The sequence below is a fragment of the Alternaria burnsii genome, assembly GCF_013036055.1.
Source record: "Alternaria burnsii strain CBS107.38 chromosome Unknown 705, whole genome shotgun sequence".
In the NCBI taxonomy this organism is placed as follows: Eukaryota; Fungi; Ascomycota; class Dothideomycetes; order Pleosporales; family Pleosporaceae; genus Alternaria; species Alternaria burnsii.
Window position 1 is genome coordinate 2,644,914 of NW_024066107.1, and position 17,007 is coordinate 2,661,920.

At 50.9% G+C, this 17,007-nt stretch overlaps 7 protein-coding genes across 7 annotated transcripts; 4 read left to right on the plus strand and 3 right to left on the minus strand.

Moving 5' to 3' along the window:
• Positions 1-77: 77 nt before the first annotated feature.
• Positions 78-4,642, plus strand: GT037_000932 (dna polymerase alpha catalytic subunit a; the record flags this gene model as incomplete). The annotated part of the gene is made up of 4 exons (XM_038925979.1): positions 78-387; positions 440-543; positions 596-3,450; positions 3,502-4,642. The coding sequence occupies 4 exons, from the start codon at positions 78-80 to the stop codon at positions 4,640-4,642; spliced, it is 4,410 nt and encodes a 1,469-aa protein (XP_038791835.1).
• A 231-nt stretch (positions 4,643-4,873) lies between these two features.
• On the minus strand, positions 4,874-6,507 carry GT037_000933 (kynureninase; the record flags this gene model as incomplete). Its single annotated transcript, XM_038925980.1, has 3 exons — positions 4,874-5,866; positions 5,918-5,979; positions 6,039-6,507. The coding sequence occupies 3 exons, from the start codon at positions 6,505-6,507 to the stop codon at positions 4,874-4,876; spliced, it is 1,524 nt and encodes a 507-aa protein (XP_038791836.1).
• A 304-nt stretch (positions 6,508-6,811) lies between these two features.
• On the plus strand, positions 6,812-7,492 carry GT037_000934 (uncharacterized protein; the record flags this gene model as incomplete). Its single annotated transcript, XM_038925981.1, has 1 exon — positions 6,812-7,492. The coding sequence occupies one exon, from the start codon at positions 6,812-6,814 to the stop codon at positions 7,490-7,492; it is 681 nt and encodes a 226-aa protein (XP_038791837.1).
• Positions 7,493-7,970: 478 nt separating this feature from the next.
• GT037_000935 (uncharacterized protein) lies at positions 7,971-9,074 on the minus strand (the record flags this gene model as incomplete). Its single annotated transcript, XM_038925982.1, has 1 exon — positions 7,971-9,074. The coding sequence occupies one exon, from the start codon at positions 9,072-9,074 to the stop codon at positions 7,971-7,973; it is 1,104 nt and encodes a 367-aa protein (XP_038791838.1).
• A 703-nt stretch (positions 9,075-9,777) lies between these two features.
• On the plus strand, positions 9,778-11,816 carry GT037_000936 (uncharacterized protein; the record flags this gene model as incomplete). The annotated part of the gene is made up of 3 exons (XM_038925983.1): positions 9,778-10,089; positions 10,211-10,733; positions 10,795-11,816. 3 exons carry the CDS (start codon positions 9,778-9,780, stop codon positions 11,814-11,816), a joined length of 1,857 nt encoding a protein of 618 aa, XP_038791839.1.
• Positions 11,817-12,100: 284 nt separating this feature from the next.
• Positions 12,101-14,365, minus strand: GT037_000937 (pap oas1 substrate-binding domain-containing; the record flags this gene model as incomplete). Its single annotated transcript, XM_038925984.1, has 1 exon — positions 12,101-14,365. The coding sequence occupies one exon, from the start codon at positions 14,363-14,365 to the stop codon at positions 12,101-12,103; it is 2,265 nt and encodes a 754-aa protein (XP_038791840.1).
• Positions 14,366-14,794: 429 nt separating this feature from the next.
• GT037_000938 (uncharacterized protein) lies at positions 14,795-16,900 on the plus strand (the record flags this gene model as incomplete). The annotated part of the gene is made up of 1 exon (XM_038925985.1): positions 14,795-16,900. One exon carries the CDS (start codon positions 14,795-14,797, stop codon positions 16,898-16,900), a length of 2,106 nt encoding a protein of 701 aa, XP_038791841.1.
• Positions 16,901-17,007: the final 107 nt, after the last annotated feature.

Sequence of the window (17,007 nt, forward strand, 5' to 3'; positions counted from 1 at the left end):
ACGCCTTCGACGGCACCAGATACCCCAATTTCTTCACTTCGCTTTTTGCTTCCACAACCTATACACTGTAATACATCATGTCGCGTGTAGGGAAGAAGACCGGCGCTGCCCTACTCGCGGAACTGCGAGCCAATCGTGCGGCAGGCAAGACGCGTTTGTCCACATACGAAGTCGCAGAAGAAGAGCAATTGTACGATACGGTCGACGAAGAGGGCTACAAGAAGATTGTGCGAGGAAGACTGGATCAAGATGATTTCGTTGTTGGCGACGAGGGCGAGGGTTATGTCGATGACGGCCGGGAGGAGTGGGATGAAGGCCACGGTCAATACCATTATGCTGCGACAGACAGCGAGGGAGAAGACGAGCGGCCTGCCAAAGGCAAAGCTGGTATGAGATGATGTAATCACGGCCAATCAACAGCAGTACTAACGCGTTATAGCCAAACGGAAACGCGAAGAAGACGAGGAGAAGCGAAAAAAGATTGACAATGGCATTAGCAAGTACTTCAGTGCGAAGAATGCTGCAAAGGCACCAAAGGCAAAGGTGAGCTCTTCGAGTACATGACTTCGTGCGGGGTCGACGCTAACACATCCAGCCTGTTGTCACTGCAGCCGACAAAGACTTCATGGAGGACCTACTTGGCGAAATCGACACAAACCCCGTTCCCTCCTCGAAGAACCGAACGCATCCCGTAAAGACAGAGGCGCGAAGGAAAACACGCGTGCTGTCACCTCCTATATCAGAGAACAGATCGACTGTGGTAACAAAGCGGACCAATGATTCAGACGCACACATGCCAGACACACCACCTGCAGCGAATGCATACGTCGATGACGATGACCTTCCCATACTGGACGACGACCATCCTATGAGCGACCTTCCACTACAATCATCACCCGTTGCTAAAGCCGTAGAACGAAGAGCACATCCTGCGATCAAACAAGAAGAGGAAGAAGATGACCTCATGGAGGTGGCTCAACCCACGACACATCTTGGTGTGCCAATAGCCAGCGTCAACATGGCTGGCAGACGACCGATAGCGAAGATCAAGAAAGAAGACTACCCCGCACCTGCCAGCTCACCTGTTGGACCTTCCGCAGCACCTGTCGATGCTTCTTCGTGGAATGATGTCACGAGCAAACTCAACGTCATGAGTAGTCCTGCCCCTGCAACTACTGGCATGGGCAAGATACAACCACAGGATGCGCTGGAAGAGGACGGCAGCTTACGCATGTTCTGGATTGACTACACTGAAATTAACGGCAGCTTGTGCCTGTTCGGTAAAGTTAAGGACAAGAAGTCAGGCAACTATGTCAGTTGCTTTGTGAAGGTCGATCACATCCTCCGAAAGTTGTACTTTCTGCCCCGAGAGTACCGTCACATTCGAGGAGTAACCACAGACGAGGAGGTTGGTCTGAGTGATGTATCAGACGAGGTTGACTCCATAATGAGCAAGCACCGCGTAAACTTACACAAGATCAAGCCATGTACCAGGAAGTACGCTTTCGAACTGGCCGACATACCCAAAGAAGCCGATTACCTCAAGCTCCTTTATGGATATGACAAGATGCCTTTAGCCTCTGATTTAAAGGGAGAAACATTCTCGCATGTTTTTGGAACCAACACCTCGCTTTTCGAACAATTTGTTCTTTGGAAGAACGTCATGGGACCATGCTGGCTCAAGATCGACGCCCCCGACTTCGCTGCTGTCGCCAATGCTTCTTGGTGTAAGCTCGAAGTCTTGGTGAGCAAACCCAACAATATCACAGTCACGAGCGCGTCGGACAATCTGGACGCGCCCCCAATGACCCTCATGAGTCTCTCCCTGCGAACCACTTTCAATGCCAAGGATAATAAGCAGGAGATCCTAGTGGCCAGTGCTATGATATACGATAGCTTCTCTCTGACTGACACTACACCTGTCGATCAAATGCAGTGCAAGAGCTTCACTATCATGCGGCCGAATGGCACTGCTTTCCCAACAGGCTTCGATAAAGAAGTCGAGAAAGTGAAGGGTAACATGTACATGAAGAAGACAGAGCAAGAACTTCTCAGTCTGTTGATGGCGATGTTCCAGCGCCATGATCCGGATGTTCTTGTCGGCCATCGCTTAGACGACGTCGATTACAGCGTCTTGCTAAGCCGTCTTCGAGAGAAGAAGACCCCAGGATGGCACCGCATTGGACGACTTAAGAGAAGTGATTGGCCTAAGAGTATGGGCAAGGGCGGTGGCAGTTTCTTTGCTGAGAAGCAACTAGCTTCTGGTCGCTTGTTGTGCGATTTGGCGAATGACCTTGGAAAATCCCTTATGCCAAAGTGTCAGTCGTGGAGTCTTGAAGAGATGGTTCAGCTTGGACTCAACAAGCGACGTGAAGAGCTTGATAACGAAGCTGCACTGAAGACCTGGGCGACAACGAAGGAGGGTCTTCTCAACTACATCAAGCACTGCCAAGCTGATGCCTACTTCATCGCTGCCATTGCGATAAAGGTGCAGATGCTTCCACTTACCAAGGTTCTCACCAACTTGGCAGGTAACTCATGGGCCCGAACGCTGAGCGGAACCCGCGCAGAGCGTAACGAGTACATTTTGCTGCACGAGTTCCACAAGAACAAGTACATTTGCCCGGACAAACAGTGGGGCAAGAGCAAGGTCAAAGCTGAGGAAGAAGCAGCGGAAGGTGAAGAAGGTGCGGACGCGAAGAAGAAGGACAAGTTCAAAGGTGGTCTCGTCTTCGAACCCGAGAAAGGTCTCTACGACAAGTTCATTCTGGTCATGGACTTCAACTCTCTTTATCCCAGTATTATCCAGGAGTTCAACATTTGCTTCACGACCGTGGAGCGATCGGATCTCTCAGAGGATGACGACAAGGTGCCAGAGGTCCCCACGAACCAAGATCAGGGTATTTTGCCGCGTCTTATTGCTACACTTGTCTCGCGTCGTCGCGAAGTGAAGAAGCTTATGAAGGCAAAGGATGCTACACCGGATGAGTTGGCGACTTGGGATATCAAGCAAATGGCTCTAAAGCTCACTGCCAACTCTATGTACGGATGTTTGGGATATACCAAATCTCGGTTCTACGCTCGACCACTCGCTATGCTCACGACATACAAGGGTCGTGAAATTCTTCGGAAGACTAAGGACATGGCCGAGGAGAAGGCGCTGCGCGTTATTTATGGTGATACAGATTCAGTCATGATCAACACAAATGTCGACAACATTCAAGATGCGCTAAAATTGGGCAATGAGTTCAAAAGGGAGATCAACGACAGCTACAGACTTTTGGAGATCGATATCGACAACATTTTCCGTCGCATCTTACTGCATGCCAAGAAGAAGTACGCCGCCATCAACATGGTCTCTGTTGACGGTAAATACATCGAGAAACTTGAAGTCAAGGGTCTCGACATGAGACGCAGAGAATACTGCGCCCTGTCGAAGGAGACGTCAACGTAAGCTTTGCCGCATCTAACGTCTAGTACAATTCGCTAACAAAGATGTAGGGAACTACTTAACTTCCTCCTTAGCGGTGAAGACCCTGAGGTAGTCGTCGAGAAGATCCACAATCATCTCCGTGAGCTGAGCAAGCAGATGCGCGAGTACACCGTACCAGCTCGGAAATACACCATCTATACCCAGCTCGGAAAGAACCCCAAGGAGTATCCCAATGGTAACTCGATGCCCTCTGTCCAGGTCGCACTTCGCCTTCAGGCAAAGGGCAAACACGTCAAGGCCAAGGACGTTATGAGCTTCATCATTACTGGTGAATCATCTGGTTCAGCCGAAAACGCAGCAAAGAACGCCTATCCGGTTGATGAAGTCTTGAAAGCCGACAGTGGACTAAAACCAGATATCGATTACTACCTCCACAAGCAGATTCTACCACCAGTAGAACGTCTCTGTGCCCCCATCAGCGGAACCAACGTCACTCTCTTGGCAGCTTGTCTCGGTCTCGACACTTCCAAATATCGCGTGAGCACCGTCTCTGGAGGTGCGCAACAAGACACAGAAATCCATCCTCTGGAGTCGCAAATTCCGGACTCCGTACGCTTCCAATCTTGCTCGCCACTGTGGCTGCGCTGCCGGGAATGTACAACTGTATTCCCATTCCAGGGTCTTTCTTCGACATCACCAACTACGGCATCGTTACAGACCATCTCCCACAGTGGAATACAATGTCCTGCTGAAGGCTGCGGCAAGTTGCTACAAAACATCAGCGTGGTGGCCCAGCTAGAATCTTCTATCCGTCAAGTCCTCGCGTCATACTACGCCGGTCATGTTCTTTGTGATGACCCCCAATGTTCAAATCGAACGCGTAGTATATCTGTCTACGGACACCGTTGCCTTGGCCCGAAGGGTCTCGCCCGTGACTGCTTGGGCAAGATGAGCTACGAGATCAAGGAACGCGATGTTTGGAACCAGCTGTTGTACTATCAATCGTTATTTGACGTTGACCGCATAGGCAAGATGGATGCTGGTATGAAATCAGAGGATATGGAGAGGAAAGAGAAGATGAAAGTGCTGGCGGAAGTCAACAGAGAGAGATTTGGTACGCTTAAGGGCGTGGTGGAACGATGGCTAGAGAGGAATGGAAGGCAATGGGTGCAGATGGATAGTTTGTTCTCTTTTGCGCTTAAGGCTTAAGGCTTAGGATGCTTGGATACATGATCGCATACGATGACCTAAACGGGTGACGGCTTTCATCTGCTCCCGATCGTGATCTTGTCTACTACATAGTGTTCCCTTTCTTGAATCAACCTTTTGGATACGACATGATGAAAGTTGCTATTGCTGGGGTATAATGTGTTACTAGTATTAGAAATTACATCGCTCTCGAAAACGAGTAAGTACCTCCTGAGATGGCGCACAGGACAATCACACATTCGCGATTCCTTCAGGGATTTTGTCATTGTGCGCGCCCTTCTGCCCAACACCCTTCACGGCTATACGACAAGCTTCGTGGAAGACAGTGATAAAGCGATGGATGTCGTGGAAGGAGTTGTACAGTGGTGCAGGCGCCACGCGAAGCACATCAGGCTTTCTTTCATCGACGACCACGCCACGTTCTTCGATATAGTGTTGAACTTGGTCCAGCAGTCCTGGATTGAGAAGCACACTGAGCTGCGCACCACGCTCCGCTGGATTCGCAGGTGTGATGATCTTGTAAGGTGGCTCTCCTCCGTCATACTTTAGTAGCCGCGCTTCGAGGTACGCAGTCAACCTGAGACTCCGCTGCCGTAAATCATCCATGTTCGTCAGAGCAAAGACGTCTAAGCTAGCCATGACAGATGTCATGTCCAATGCACTAGGGTTGCTGAGCTGAAAGCCGCCCGCCCCAGTGATTGGCACGAACTTGTTTTCCATGCGAAAGCGACTGTCTTTATCGCTTCCCCACCAGCCGCTTAGTCGCGGTCGGTAGGCAAGCTCTGTGCTGTTACCCACTGCGCCGTTTGTGCCATCTTTCTGAACTGCAGGCACCTGCTCCACTCTTCCATGCCTCTCGTGTACAAATAGTCCACCGATGACACCAGGGCCACCATTCATATATTTATAGTTGCACCATGCTGCGAAGTCAACATTCCAGTCATGTAGCTTCAGTGGTACGTTTCCAGCTGCATGGGCAAGGTCCCAGCCTACGGTTATACCCAGCGATCGGCAGTGGCGCGTTATGAGTTCTATATCGAAGAACTGGCCCGAGTAGAATTGGATACCAGGTAACAAGACCAGTGCAGTCGTTGGCGCATGTTGGGATATGACTGAGAGTATGTGCTCGTTGGAGAGGTAAGGCGAGGACGCTGAGGGCGGATCGATGGTTATGAGCGCAGATGGGTCGAGGTTGTGGTGGGCAATCTGAGAGAGAGCGGCATACTGCGAAGAAGTCAATATCTAAGCGCTGAGAGCATGTTCGCATCAACTCACATGATCACTAGGAAATGCCTTCGCCTCAATGATGATCTTGTACCGGTCCTTGGTCGGTCGGTCTAATGTGGGTGTACGAAGTCAGTGTATGCTCACATGCAGTTCTCACTGGGACACTTACAGAAACTTGCCATGAGCAAATGCAAATTTGCAGTCAAAGTCTCCATTATGACGACTTCTGTAGGTAGTGCGCCGACCACCTTGGCTGTCTGGCCTTTGATCGCATCGTCGATGTGTAGCCATGGCGGTAATCCTCCCTCGTAATTCGTGAAATGACCAAACACACCCTTGGATGCCCAAGTATCCAGATAACGGTTAACATATTCCTTTGTTCTCCGAGGTTGAAGTCCTAGAGAATTGCCGCAGAAGTATATGGAATCTTCGCTGTCGTCTTCGCGCGTAGCGGCGGCCTCTCCCGCGTAGTTTTGCTGAAATCCGAATTTCTTGTTCCTCAAGTCGCCTTTGCTTGGTATCACAAATTCGTTCCTCAACTTGCTCAATCTATCCTTTCTGTCTTCATTCCTTGCGAACTCCTCTGTGCAAAGTTCCGAGTGTGGAAGTTCGAGATATGCATTGTAGTGTTTGGGCATCGTCGCTAGTGGTGTACGAAAGACTACCAGGAATTAGATAAAAAGAAGCTTATGCAGAGATGATTTGGCGCTATCATGGAGCTCTCAGGCACGATAAGTAAATAGCTCTGGCGGGCAAGACTGGAACGGCCTGGCGGCTCGTACGACTAATAGTGGCGGTACAAGGTGGGGTCATAGTATGACTAAGCGATCTAGAACTCCCAATCGGTGGGCGCGTGTGATTGGGTCTCGTCGGCCGTGACATTCTTAGCTATGACCTCAGATTCATGGACCTTCATCTCACCACAACCTCGATATCACAACAATGGCGTCCTCTTCAACCATGTGCACATCTTGCCTGCGAATAGCGAGGAGGACCATGGCAAAAGGATCCGCCCATCCTGCAACTGCCGCGATACAGTCCACGCGAGCGTACAGCAGAGTGTCCTCAGGCGCCACTTCGCAGTCGCCTTTCCTCGACTTTCTTGCGCCTTCATCTCCACGCAGGGTGCTCAGAAATATTCCAGCACAGATCTCCATATTCCCAAAACGACAACACATACCACGACGGACTCTTGCCACATCATCCGACGCCTCCACCGCAAAGCCCGCGCAACCAATCCAAAACCCCCGTACCGATGATTCCGGTAACCCAATGTTGATCTCTATAGCACCCCGTGCATCGAATCGCCTCCAGAAGATCTCTACAGGTGACAACAACCCAAACCTCGCGTTGCGCGTGAGCATCGAGAGCGGCGGATGTCACGGTTTCCAGTATCTTATGGACTTGACGGACTTATCGAAAGACCCAGCGGCTGAGGAAGACACCATATTTGAGGGGGAAAGGGGCGAGAAGATCGTCATTGACGAGTCTAGCCTAGAGTTGCTGAATGGAAGCACGGTGGATTATACAATGGAGTTGATAGGTAGCCAGTTCAAGATTACGGGCATACCGGGGGCGACGAGCAGTTGTGGGTGCGGGACAAGTTTTGACATCAAGTTGTAAGTTATGCAGTGCGTGTGTACTTTCTGGCAATAAACATGTACCACTATCGAAGTAACAGTGCGCGTGCGTGGCTAGCCTCTATGGATTACTTCCTGCACCTTCTTGATATCTTGGAGGCACCGTGGAGACAAAAGATAAAGACTAAACGAAGGCCAGGAGAAACTTAATAACGCCGCATCTTAGCTAAAAGCTGGAGGCTATTGAGGTAGGACGATGCGTGGGGCGGGTGCGCAAGGGTGAACTAAAGTAGGGTGCCTGCTCAGGCTTAGGTGTTGAACAATTCCGCCAAAACTCGTAACTTCTATGTCTATGTGATCGAAACTATTCGGCGCTTTGGTCAAGAAAACTCAGATTGATTTGATAAGATTTGTAAGTTGCGATCATATTCTGACCATGGTAACATATCCAGGAACAGTAAGGAGGGTACAGTCATTGTACGAGAGAAAGCAGCAAATCATAAGTACGTCAGCTCCCAGCATTACTTCAGGCTTACAACGACCTTTCTAGCCGAGACCCCCTTCTTGTGTATATCTATCGCTCTTTGGATAGTTTCTAGTCCTTCTCCAACGATCATAGGCTCCGGTGCAGGTCTGAACTTGCCCCTTGCAAGGGCCTCTGGCAGGAAATCGGCATATACGGCTTCACCAACAGGGCTGTGTGCTACTGATCCGGATATGAAGCTCGTTTTGATATCCCTTAGCCTTGATTTGATAGCGATGGAGATCATCGAAGTCGCGAAGCTCCAGACAATCTGTAGCGCGACTAAGCGTTTCGGTTGAGCCGGGATTGGATATGTTGCCATCGCGATATGTTTGCCGCTTTTGCAGCTGCTCAGTGCATCCAGGCAGCGGAAAACTGCATCCTCTCCGATTGATAGGGCCCCCGCGCATTCTCTTCCTTCCATGAACTTAACGATTCTATTGACTGAACAGGGGTCATTATAATCGAAAACTTCGGTCGCTCCGAGCGATCTCAGGAGATCAAAGTTCTTTGGAGAAGACGTTGATACGACTTCGTATCCAGCGGCTACAGCGAGTTGGATAGCGTTGCAGCCCACACTAGTCGAGCCTCCCCACACAAGGACAGTCTTTCCGGTCGATTTCGGATCAAGTTGAGGATATTGCAAGCCTAGTTGGTCTTTCTCAAACAATCCTGCAGCAGCAGTGGTGAAGGCCAATGGTATCACTGAAGCAGACTCGAATGATGTGCTATCCGGAATGGGCGATGAGTTCCTTTCGAGGAGAACGGTATACAGCTGGAACGCTCCATACGCCGCGCTGTTGATTGTCTTGTCCGTGCTCTGTGCCTGACCTAGAACGCGGTCCCCTACTTTAAACCGCACGATCTTATTCCCGACCTGGACCACCTCACCGGCGACATCGTATCCAAAGACGAAAGGATATTTGATCCAACCAAATGCCATACTAGTGCCCTGATCTTGCAAAACCCAATCGACAGGGTTGACTGCTACTGCATGGTTCTTGATGATGATTTCGTCTGGCCCAGGTGTAGGAAATGGTGCTTCTGCGACTTGCATTCGTTGCTTAGGTGCTGGTATCCATGCTGCAAGATTGGTAGGCATTGTATAGGATATGGTCTTTGAAGTGGTAGTTACGTGTCTTCAAGATATCGAAAAGTAAGAGAATGAATATGTGAAACCTTGGAGCTTGTCCAAATACTACTTCCTTGGTTATTATATACAAATATCAACGTCGGTTTTCATGCTTGCCTGCTATGTGCTTTCAAGGATGAGATACAGTGTACCAATCAGCGTCAAGCGGACGTCCGTTTGGACCCACTTTCCAGCCACAGAAGATTACTGGCTCATACCAGGTGCGCTGACGCTTACATACCCCAACGGGAAGAATGAGCGATATAGTGTACATTATGCGATGGAGATATGATCCGTGCAAATTATGAGTGGCCGATGTACCCGCGGGCGCTGTCAAGGGGCATGCTCACAATTCCAATAAGACTCATTCCAGTCCTCATCTCCTGACCAAAGGAGAAGCAACTCGAGGACATGACGAGTTCCCCCGTTTCCTCCGCACGGCTACTGGAGAAGATGAGAGGCCGAGAGAAGGTTCAGCTGTCTTGCGACTTTTGCCGGAAGCGAAAGTGAGTAAACCGTTCATCTCTCTATACTGAACAATTGCTGCTAACTCGCACTCAGACTCCGTTGTGACCGCAACAAGCCATGTGGGAGTTGCATCCGGTTAGGACAGGCAACGATATGCACGTTTCCTCTGTCTCAAGTTTCTCGAGCTTCACAAAGAGACCCACCAATGGAGACTGCCACCCGAAAGGTTTTTCAGGAACGAATCGACCAACTCGAATCAATGGTTCGGTCTTTGCTTGATAAGCAACAAAGCAAACTCAATGCTCCATTGCCTGACAGCGTGGCGTTCCCCATGGCTACTGATGTCGTAGGTGATGCAGATCCTCTCACGTACGGGGTTGGGAGTATGAATCTGGAGAACCATGAGTCCTCTTACGTAGAGAGTGATCACTGGAAAGCTATCCTCGATGAAATCGGTGATCTGAAGGGCATGGTGCAGCAACATCCCGAAGATTTAGGGGATTCCTATGCTGACCCGGTACTTCCTGGTAACGATCTGTTCCTTCTTCAGACATATCCAACCACGAAGATAGAGGCAAGTTATGACTGTACGAAATGCATGTAAGACATACACTGACTTCGCATTTCCACATCTGTAGATCATTGCTACGATTCCACCTCGTATCATTGTCGATAGCATGATATCGAAGTACTTCAAGTGGGCCGATATGCCCGTTTCCCTCGTTATTCACCGCGGGGTCTTCTTCAAACAATATGAGGCTTTCTGGGAGGACCCACTTTCGACATCGACCATGTGGCTGACCATACTATATGGCATGATGTACATTGTGGCATATTGTACCCTCTTCATCAATGGAGATGCAGGCTCACTTGATGAGACGACGGCAGCTGAATATCGTAGCATAATCATAATCTCACGAGAGAAGATGATACAGTGCCTGAGGCTAGGCAACTACATGAAGGGAGTGCCGCATACTATTGAAGCTCTTTTGGCCTTTCTGCAGACCGAATACCTTCAAGGCGAAGACACACAACACGGATGCTGGCAGTTGACAGGTATCATTATACGTGTAGCGCTCAAGATGGGCTATCATCGTGACGGCTCGCATTTCCCAAACATCAGCGTTTACGGGGCAGAAATGCGCCGGCGTACTTGGTACAGTAAGTTTCTCTGTACAAACTGCATGTAAGAATTATACTGACTTCGTACGACTACATTTAGTACTCACGCAATTCGACACTGCATCTGCTTCCCAGGTCGGCCTTCCGCGCATCATCAAAGAGACTCAATGCGATACCGCTGAACCTCGTAACCTTCTTGACAACGACTTCGACGACACTTCAACCGTATTGCCGCACGCTAGACCACAGAACGAACACACGCTTGCTCAATTCCTGGTCTACAAGAGTAGAGTTGTCTCCGTCTACGGAATGATCTGCGATTTCACTACGTCATCCAAGCAGCGAGACTACGAGGAAGCAATGCGTTTGGATGTATTGCTCAATACTGCATACGCACAGAAGCCTCCTATACTCGAGCTGAAATCCATGCAACGGTCTGTCTTAGATGGTGCTGAGCTCATCACCCGCCGTATTTATATGGCGATGTCTTATCATCATGCACAAATCACCCTTCACCGCAAGTTCATGATTCTTGCGAAGGCAAATAGCAAGTACAGCATTTCACATACGACATGCGTGAATGCGGCTACGGAGATGTTACAACTACACGCTGAGCTATTTGAGCAGTGCCATCCGGGGCGTATGTTATATACTGATCGATGGAAGATTCTTTCTCTGGTCCAATCCGAGTTCTTGCTTGCCACGACTGTGTTGTGCTTCAACTTGGATGATGATATCAAGAAGGGGCTGATCGGTGGAAAGGTCGCTATGAAGAGTGTAGAGGCGCTCGAGAGATCGAGAAGTGTCTGGGAGCCGCAGAAAGTGTTCTCGAAAGAAGCTCAGACAGCTTTGAATACTATAGATGTTGTTCTTGGTAGACTGCATAGTAGGTCGGAAAATAACGGCGCAGATAACGCACAACCATCTGAAGCAAGCGTTGGCTTCACCTCGTCAGTCTTGGCAGACATGAGTTATGGAGATGGCCAGAGCTTCGATCCACCGGCAGATCAAGACCGTTCACAGACAGAAGCTTCTCACAGTATGCAGGGGAGCTCCGCCAGCACAGCCTCTGACGCATTCTTTGAGATGGAGCAGGAGTGGGAGGGGTGGCTCCAACTCTGACAAGGAGGCTGTCCAAATCGCGAATTTGATCGTGATTATTTCTACATCTATGGTAATACAGTGAAGCAGGTGTAGACTTCTGAGAGCAAACTCAAAGTGCCTAGCGTATCCATCTCGTGAAGTCGTTATTCCATGCATCTTCGTCATCATCAGTGCCCGTGCACCACATCCAGTTGAACACCTTTCGATAATACACATACGTGTTGCAACTAATACAATAGTCTAACATCTGCCCAGTACCGTAGGGTTCAAGTCTGACCGAGCCAGGAAGAGAAACAGACCTCTTACACTCCAATCGTTTGATGGACTCCTTCAACTTTCGTCTCACCATCAACACCAAGATTCTCGATATTGCCCTTTTGAACCTCTTCAGGTTTCGGAATAGGCAGTTGCTCCTCGACCTCGTCGAAGATTCCGCCTTCAGGCTCTGTGTCCTGTCCGATGGCCTTGAGTATCCTCCATGCTCTTCTGAACTCGTCTCTAATAGCAACGATACCACGGTGAGTGACTGTCCTTGCAACATTGTGGTCGGTCTCGAAAGGATCTTCAATGGCGAAAAGGTACCGGTTGGTAACCTTTTTCTCAGCTGTAATCTTGGTTGTTGCGCTCACCCAACCCTTGCTCTGTTTCGACAAGATACCGCCAAGCGTCCGAAGGGAGATGACTTCGTTAGTCCAGTAGAACTGGGGAGGTTTAGGTCCATAGCCGTACCCTGAAAGGGAAGCATAGTACTGGAAGAATCCACGTAGTAATGAACCGATGGACTGTGTATTTTGCGAAAGGCGACCAGCTTCTGCGGCTTGCATAATTTCCGTTTCATTGCGCCAGAAACGTACCTCATAGCCTGCAATAATTGTATGCTTAAAGAAATGCTCCAGGGCTTCTGCGTCGCTTGGGAGCGGGACGGAGAGCTGAAGGTTCGGACATACTGGTGGTTGCGCGATATTGACCAGGTAATGCAGTACCATGAGCACCCATCCGTACGAGTTGAGAGTACCGGAGTATGCGCTGTTGACTTTACGTCGCTTGGCCCAAGACTTGACAAAGAGAACTATGGGTCGGACACGCGGGTCAGTTAACGAGTAGCATCGAAGCATATGGGTGTTATGGATGCCGAGCGGGTTCTCGAAGTTAATGTCACACTGAATTCCGCAACCTGTCTTTGGGAAGTCGAGAGGACCCACAACCTTCTCTCGTGTCCACTGCTTCTCGTGACGATGATGCTGATCTCTTTTGGTCTTATCTTCAGTCCCGTCGCTGATCTTATCCTCTGACTTGGTGGCTAGGACAAAAGAGTTTTCCTGGGGTACCTCAGCGTTTGTGGGAGCTTTTTGTCGTTTCTTTGTTGTCGCCGCAGCCCCCAAGGTAGGGAAGTCGTCACCAAAGTTGGTGCTGTCTACTTGCGCCGCCAGGTTTGTAGGCTTCGGTCCATCGGCATCCACCAGCGGCTTTGGTGGCTGAGTAGGTTCTTGTGGTAAGTCTGAAGGATACTTCTCCTCTTCTGGGAGTTCGTCCCACTTCTGACGTTCCTCAGCGAGAGCTCTGTATAGGGTCTCGGTCGGTGTCTGACATATCTTCAGAATGGGCACTCTTGTCCTCGTCAGCAGACGGCCACCGAGCTTGGCGTCGAGGACCGCTCGTTCCAATAGACGAGGAATACCGCGATCGATCGTGATATCACTAGCTCTGGCTGGATCTTTCCACTCTGGTACTACAGCCAAATCCATGTCTGAGCCGGGCATACCAAAACCTGAAGCTAAACTTCCAAAGCCTACCAAGGAAATGGTCGCAATGTCACCAGTGTAGTCTCGAGCAAAGGCCTTTTGCATGATTGTCTCCAAGTATTTTCGAAAATCTTCCTTGGCCTCCGACTCGGACATGGACATCTCTACCTTCGGAATCTCTTCTGCCGCAACTGAGTCCAGATAATCAATCTGGACCATAGGATTTTCCCGTGGCTGATTCATGGATCGTGGTGCGTATGGACCTTGCGGACGAGGGCGCTGTGATGATGACGTTGGGCCTGCTGTGGCTTGACCTGGCAGTGCAACGTTGTCATGGGGTCGCTGGAGGATTCTAGGGGTCTGTGAATATGGCATACCAGTTGCATTCAGATTCTGCTGCTGGTAGGGAGGCCTGAAAGGCCGCGAAGAATACTGCCGATGATCTACTGGTGAGCCGTTCTGAGGCGAGTGTAGACCTTGCTGATTTGAGGCGTTTCCCGTAGATTGTTGATATCGCTGATTAGGGGCATAGCCTCCTCTTCCACCCCCTCGAGCTGGAGCCGTATTGGCGGTAACATTTGTACGCCATCCCTGAGCTTGTCCTGGCGTGGGGTGGTTCTGGCCATTGCTATTGACGTTGTTGGCGGTATCGTGGAAACCTCCACGCCCACGTCCACGTCCACGCCCTTGGCCACGTCCGCGTCCACGATATGCTGAGGGGACATCTTGGCTAGACTGTCCACCAGCTATGCTAACGTTGCCGAGAATCATATTGCGCAACTGGTTCTCCAGCCCAGTGGGTTGCGGTGGATTCTCGTGCTCCATGGTGTCGGGTCAGTGCAGACTCGCTTGCGATGCAATAAAGTCGTGGGTTGGGACTCTGATCTTGTAGAGTCGAGCAGTGAGAGATGGGTAGTATGGAAGATTGCCTCTCAAGGCCAAGTTCGCAATCACAGGACGTAACTTTGCAAACCCAGGTTCGAGATTGTTTCTTTGACAAGCGATGGAACAGCGCCAACGTGTGGATCTCTTAGCATTCGAGCCATGGTGTCATTGCCTGGAGGCGGAGATGGGGCGGCTTCACTGCGATGGGTCTTGGCACACTAAGGCGTTAGCGCAGAGCCGTGACGTTCCAAGTGCGCTTCGACCGTGGAGGAGGATTCCTTGGGACAAAGGCGACTGAGTCTCCGAACAGTCTTTATCGGCCACCCACCGTCCCTCATTCTTGTCTTCATCCTCACAACCACCTTCGCTATGAACGGCAACACCAACGGGAACCCGCCGCCCGCCAGCGCGCCCGCCGCGCCCGTCGCCGCCAATGGCCAGCAGCCGCCTGTTCGTCGCCGTCGCCCGCGTCCACAGGCCGATGTCCTGCGCAAGCCCCGTCGCCCGCTACAGAACATTACCCGGCCCATGGTGTCGTTGTCGCAGATGAACGAGGCCAAGAAGCCCGTCGCAGGGCCCGCCAACGATGGAACCCAGTCCAAAGACGCGTTGCGACAGCAGTTCCTCGACCAAGGCGCCAGCGTCTTCCCGCTCATCGTGAGCCGCAAGGATCTGAAAGAGCTGCGACACCATGTCATGCGTCTGCATAGCAAAACCCACGTCGACATCACCGACGAGCATCAGTTCAAGACGCCCATCAAGCTCCACCGCAGAGATCCGCGCGCGCCCCCAAGCGGCATGGGGTCGACCTACGAAGAGGAGGACACCAAGGAGGACATGGAAGAGATGAAGGAGCGCGAGCGCATCGAACTGCAGAAGGAAGAGCGTCGCAAGGTCCGCGAAGAGAACCAGGCCAAGATCGCGCCAACCGGCATGAAGAAGCCCCCTGCCTTCCACAAGAAGACGGAGCAAAAGTATCGCCCCGACGACACTCCAGAAGCGAAGAAGCGCCAGCTATTGCGCTACGAGGAGACGCTGCCGTGGCATCTTGAGGACTTCGAGAACAAACAGACATGGGTCGGCACTTACGAGTCGGAGCTGTCAGAGACGCACGTCATGCTATCAACTACTCGCCCCGGAGATCCAAGTACAGCCATTCAAATGGCTCCCATGGAACGCTGGTATCGCTTCAACGTCAAGGGCAAGGTCAAGACCGGCGGTGACGACTTGGATAAGATTCTGGCCAAGGTTGAGAGGGGCGGCGGACCAAAGTTCTTTGCCGACCTTGAAGAGCGCCAGAAGCAACGCGTCAACGCAGAAAACAATGCAAGGATGTGGAGTGGAGTCCGTACCCGTGTGGGTGGTGGCGCAGACGACGAAGGCCGGATCAAGCGGGAACGCAACGATGACGACACAATCGGCTTCGTCAAACGCGAAGCTGACGCAGACGATATTGACTTCAATCTTGAGGAAGACTTCGCCGACGACGAAGAGGGTCTGAATGGTCTCTTCGAAGGTGAAGAGCAGGACGTCAAAGAGGCAGCTGAAAAGCTGAAGCGAGACCAGCTGCAAGCCGCTCTATGGGATCGACCAGATGAGTTGGCCATTGCCATAAAAGAAGAACAAGAACGGAAGGAAGCAGAGGAGAAGAGGATCCAGGAAAAGGCGACTAGAAAAGCCCTGGTGAAGCGCGAGAAGCAGTACGACTACCTTGACAGTGACCCAGAGAACCCGTACATCACAGAAAGCGAATCCGACACCGACTCTGAAACAGAGCGACAACAGGCAAAGGAGGAGGCAGAGAAGAAGGCAGTCGAGCAAAATGGCAAGGCTCCAGAGGCTGGCAACATCCCCTCTGGTACGTCGACGAAAGGCTCCAACACTCCATCAGGAAACCACAAGTCTGGTGATAGCAAGAGCAAGAAGCGGCCAGGTTCACCCAACTTGTCAGAAGCCAGTGGTAACGAGTCTTCGCGCAAGAAGCATAAGAAGAAGCATGACAAACTAGCTGATGGATCTCGGAAATCGTCCCTTGCTAATCTCAAAGGCGCTGGTTCTGGTAGCGATAGCGAGATGACAGACGCCGGCAAGAAGCGAAAGAAGGACAAAAAGGACAAGAACCGCATGATGATGGGCGGATCTCCTACCGGTACTCCTGGTGCTAGCCGTGCAGGTAGTCCAGCAGCCAACGGCAGCCGCGCGGGTAGTCCCTCCGCAGCTCCAGCAAGACCTCCTTTGCCATCTGCCAAGGAGATTTACGAGTCGTTGCCGCCCCAGGGCATGAATATCCAGAACCTCATCGTCAAGTTCAAGGGTCGCGTTGACAAGACGAATACGCAGCTTTTCATCAAGCTTGTCAAGGCGGTCTCTAGCTTTGACAAGGCCAAGAGCTGGCTTACTCCTTTAGAAAAGATGCCATCTGATGAGCATATCAGTGCCTTCATGAATGCGGGGAATGCACCAAAGCCTGCGTAATTCGAGGACACGTACGGTCTAAAGGGAACCATTTTTAATATCCAGCGTGTACTTTAATAAATTGAATTGAAGTAGAGAGTGTGGGGTGAGGGGCCACAGATTGGCAC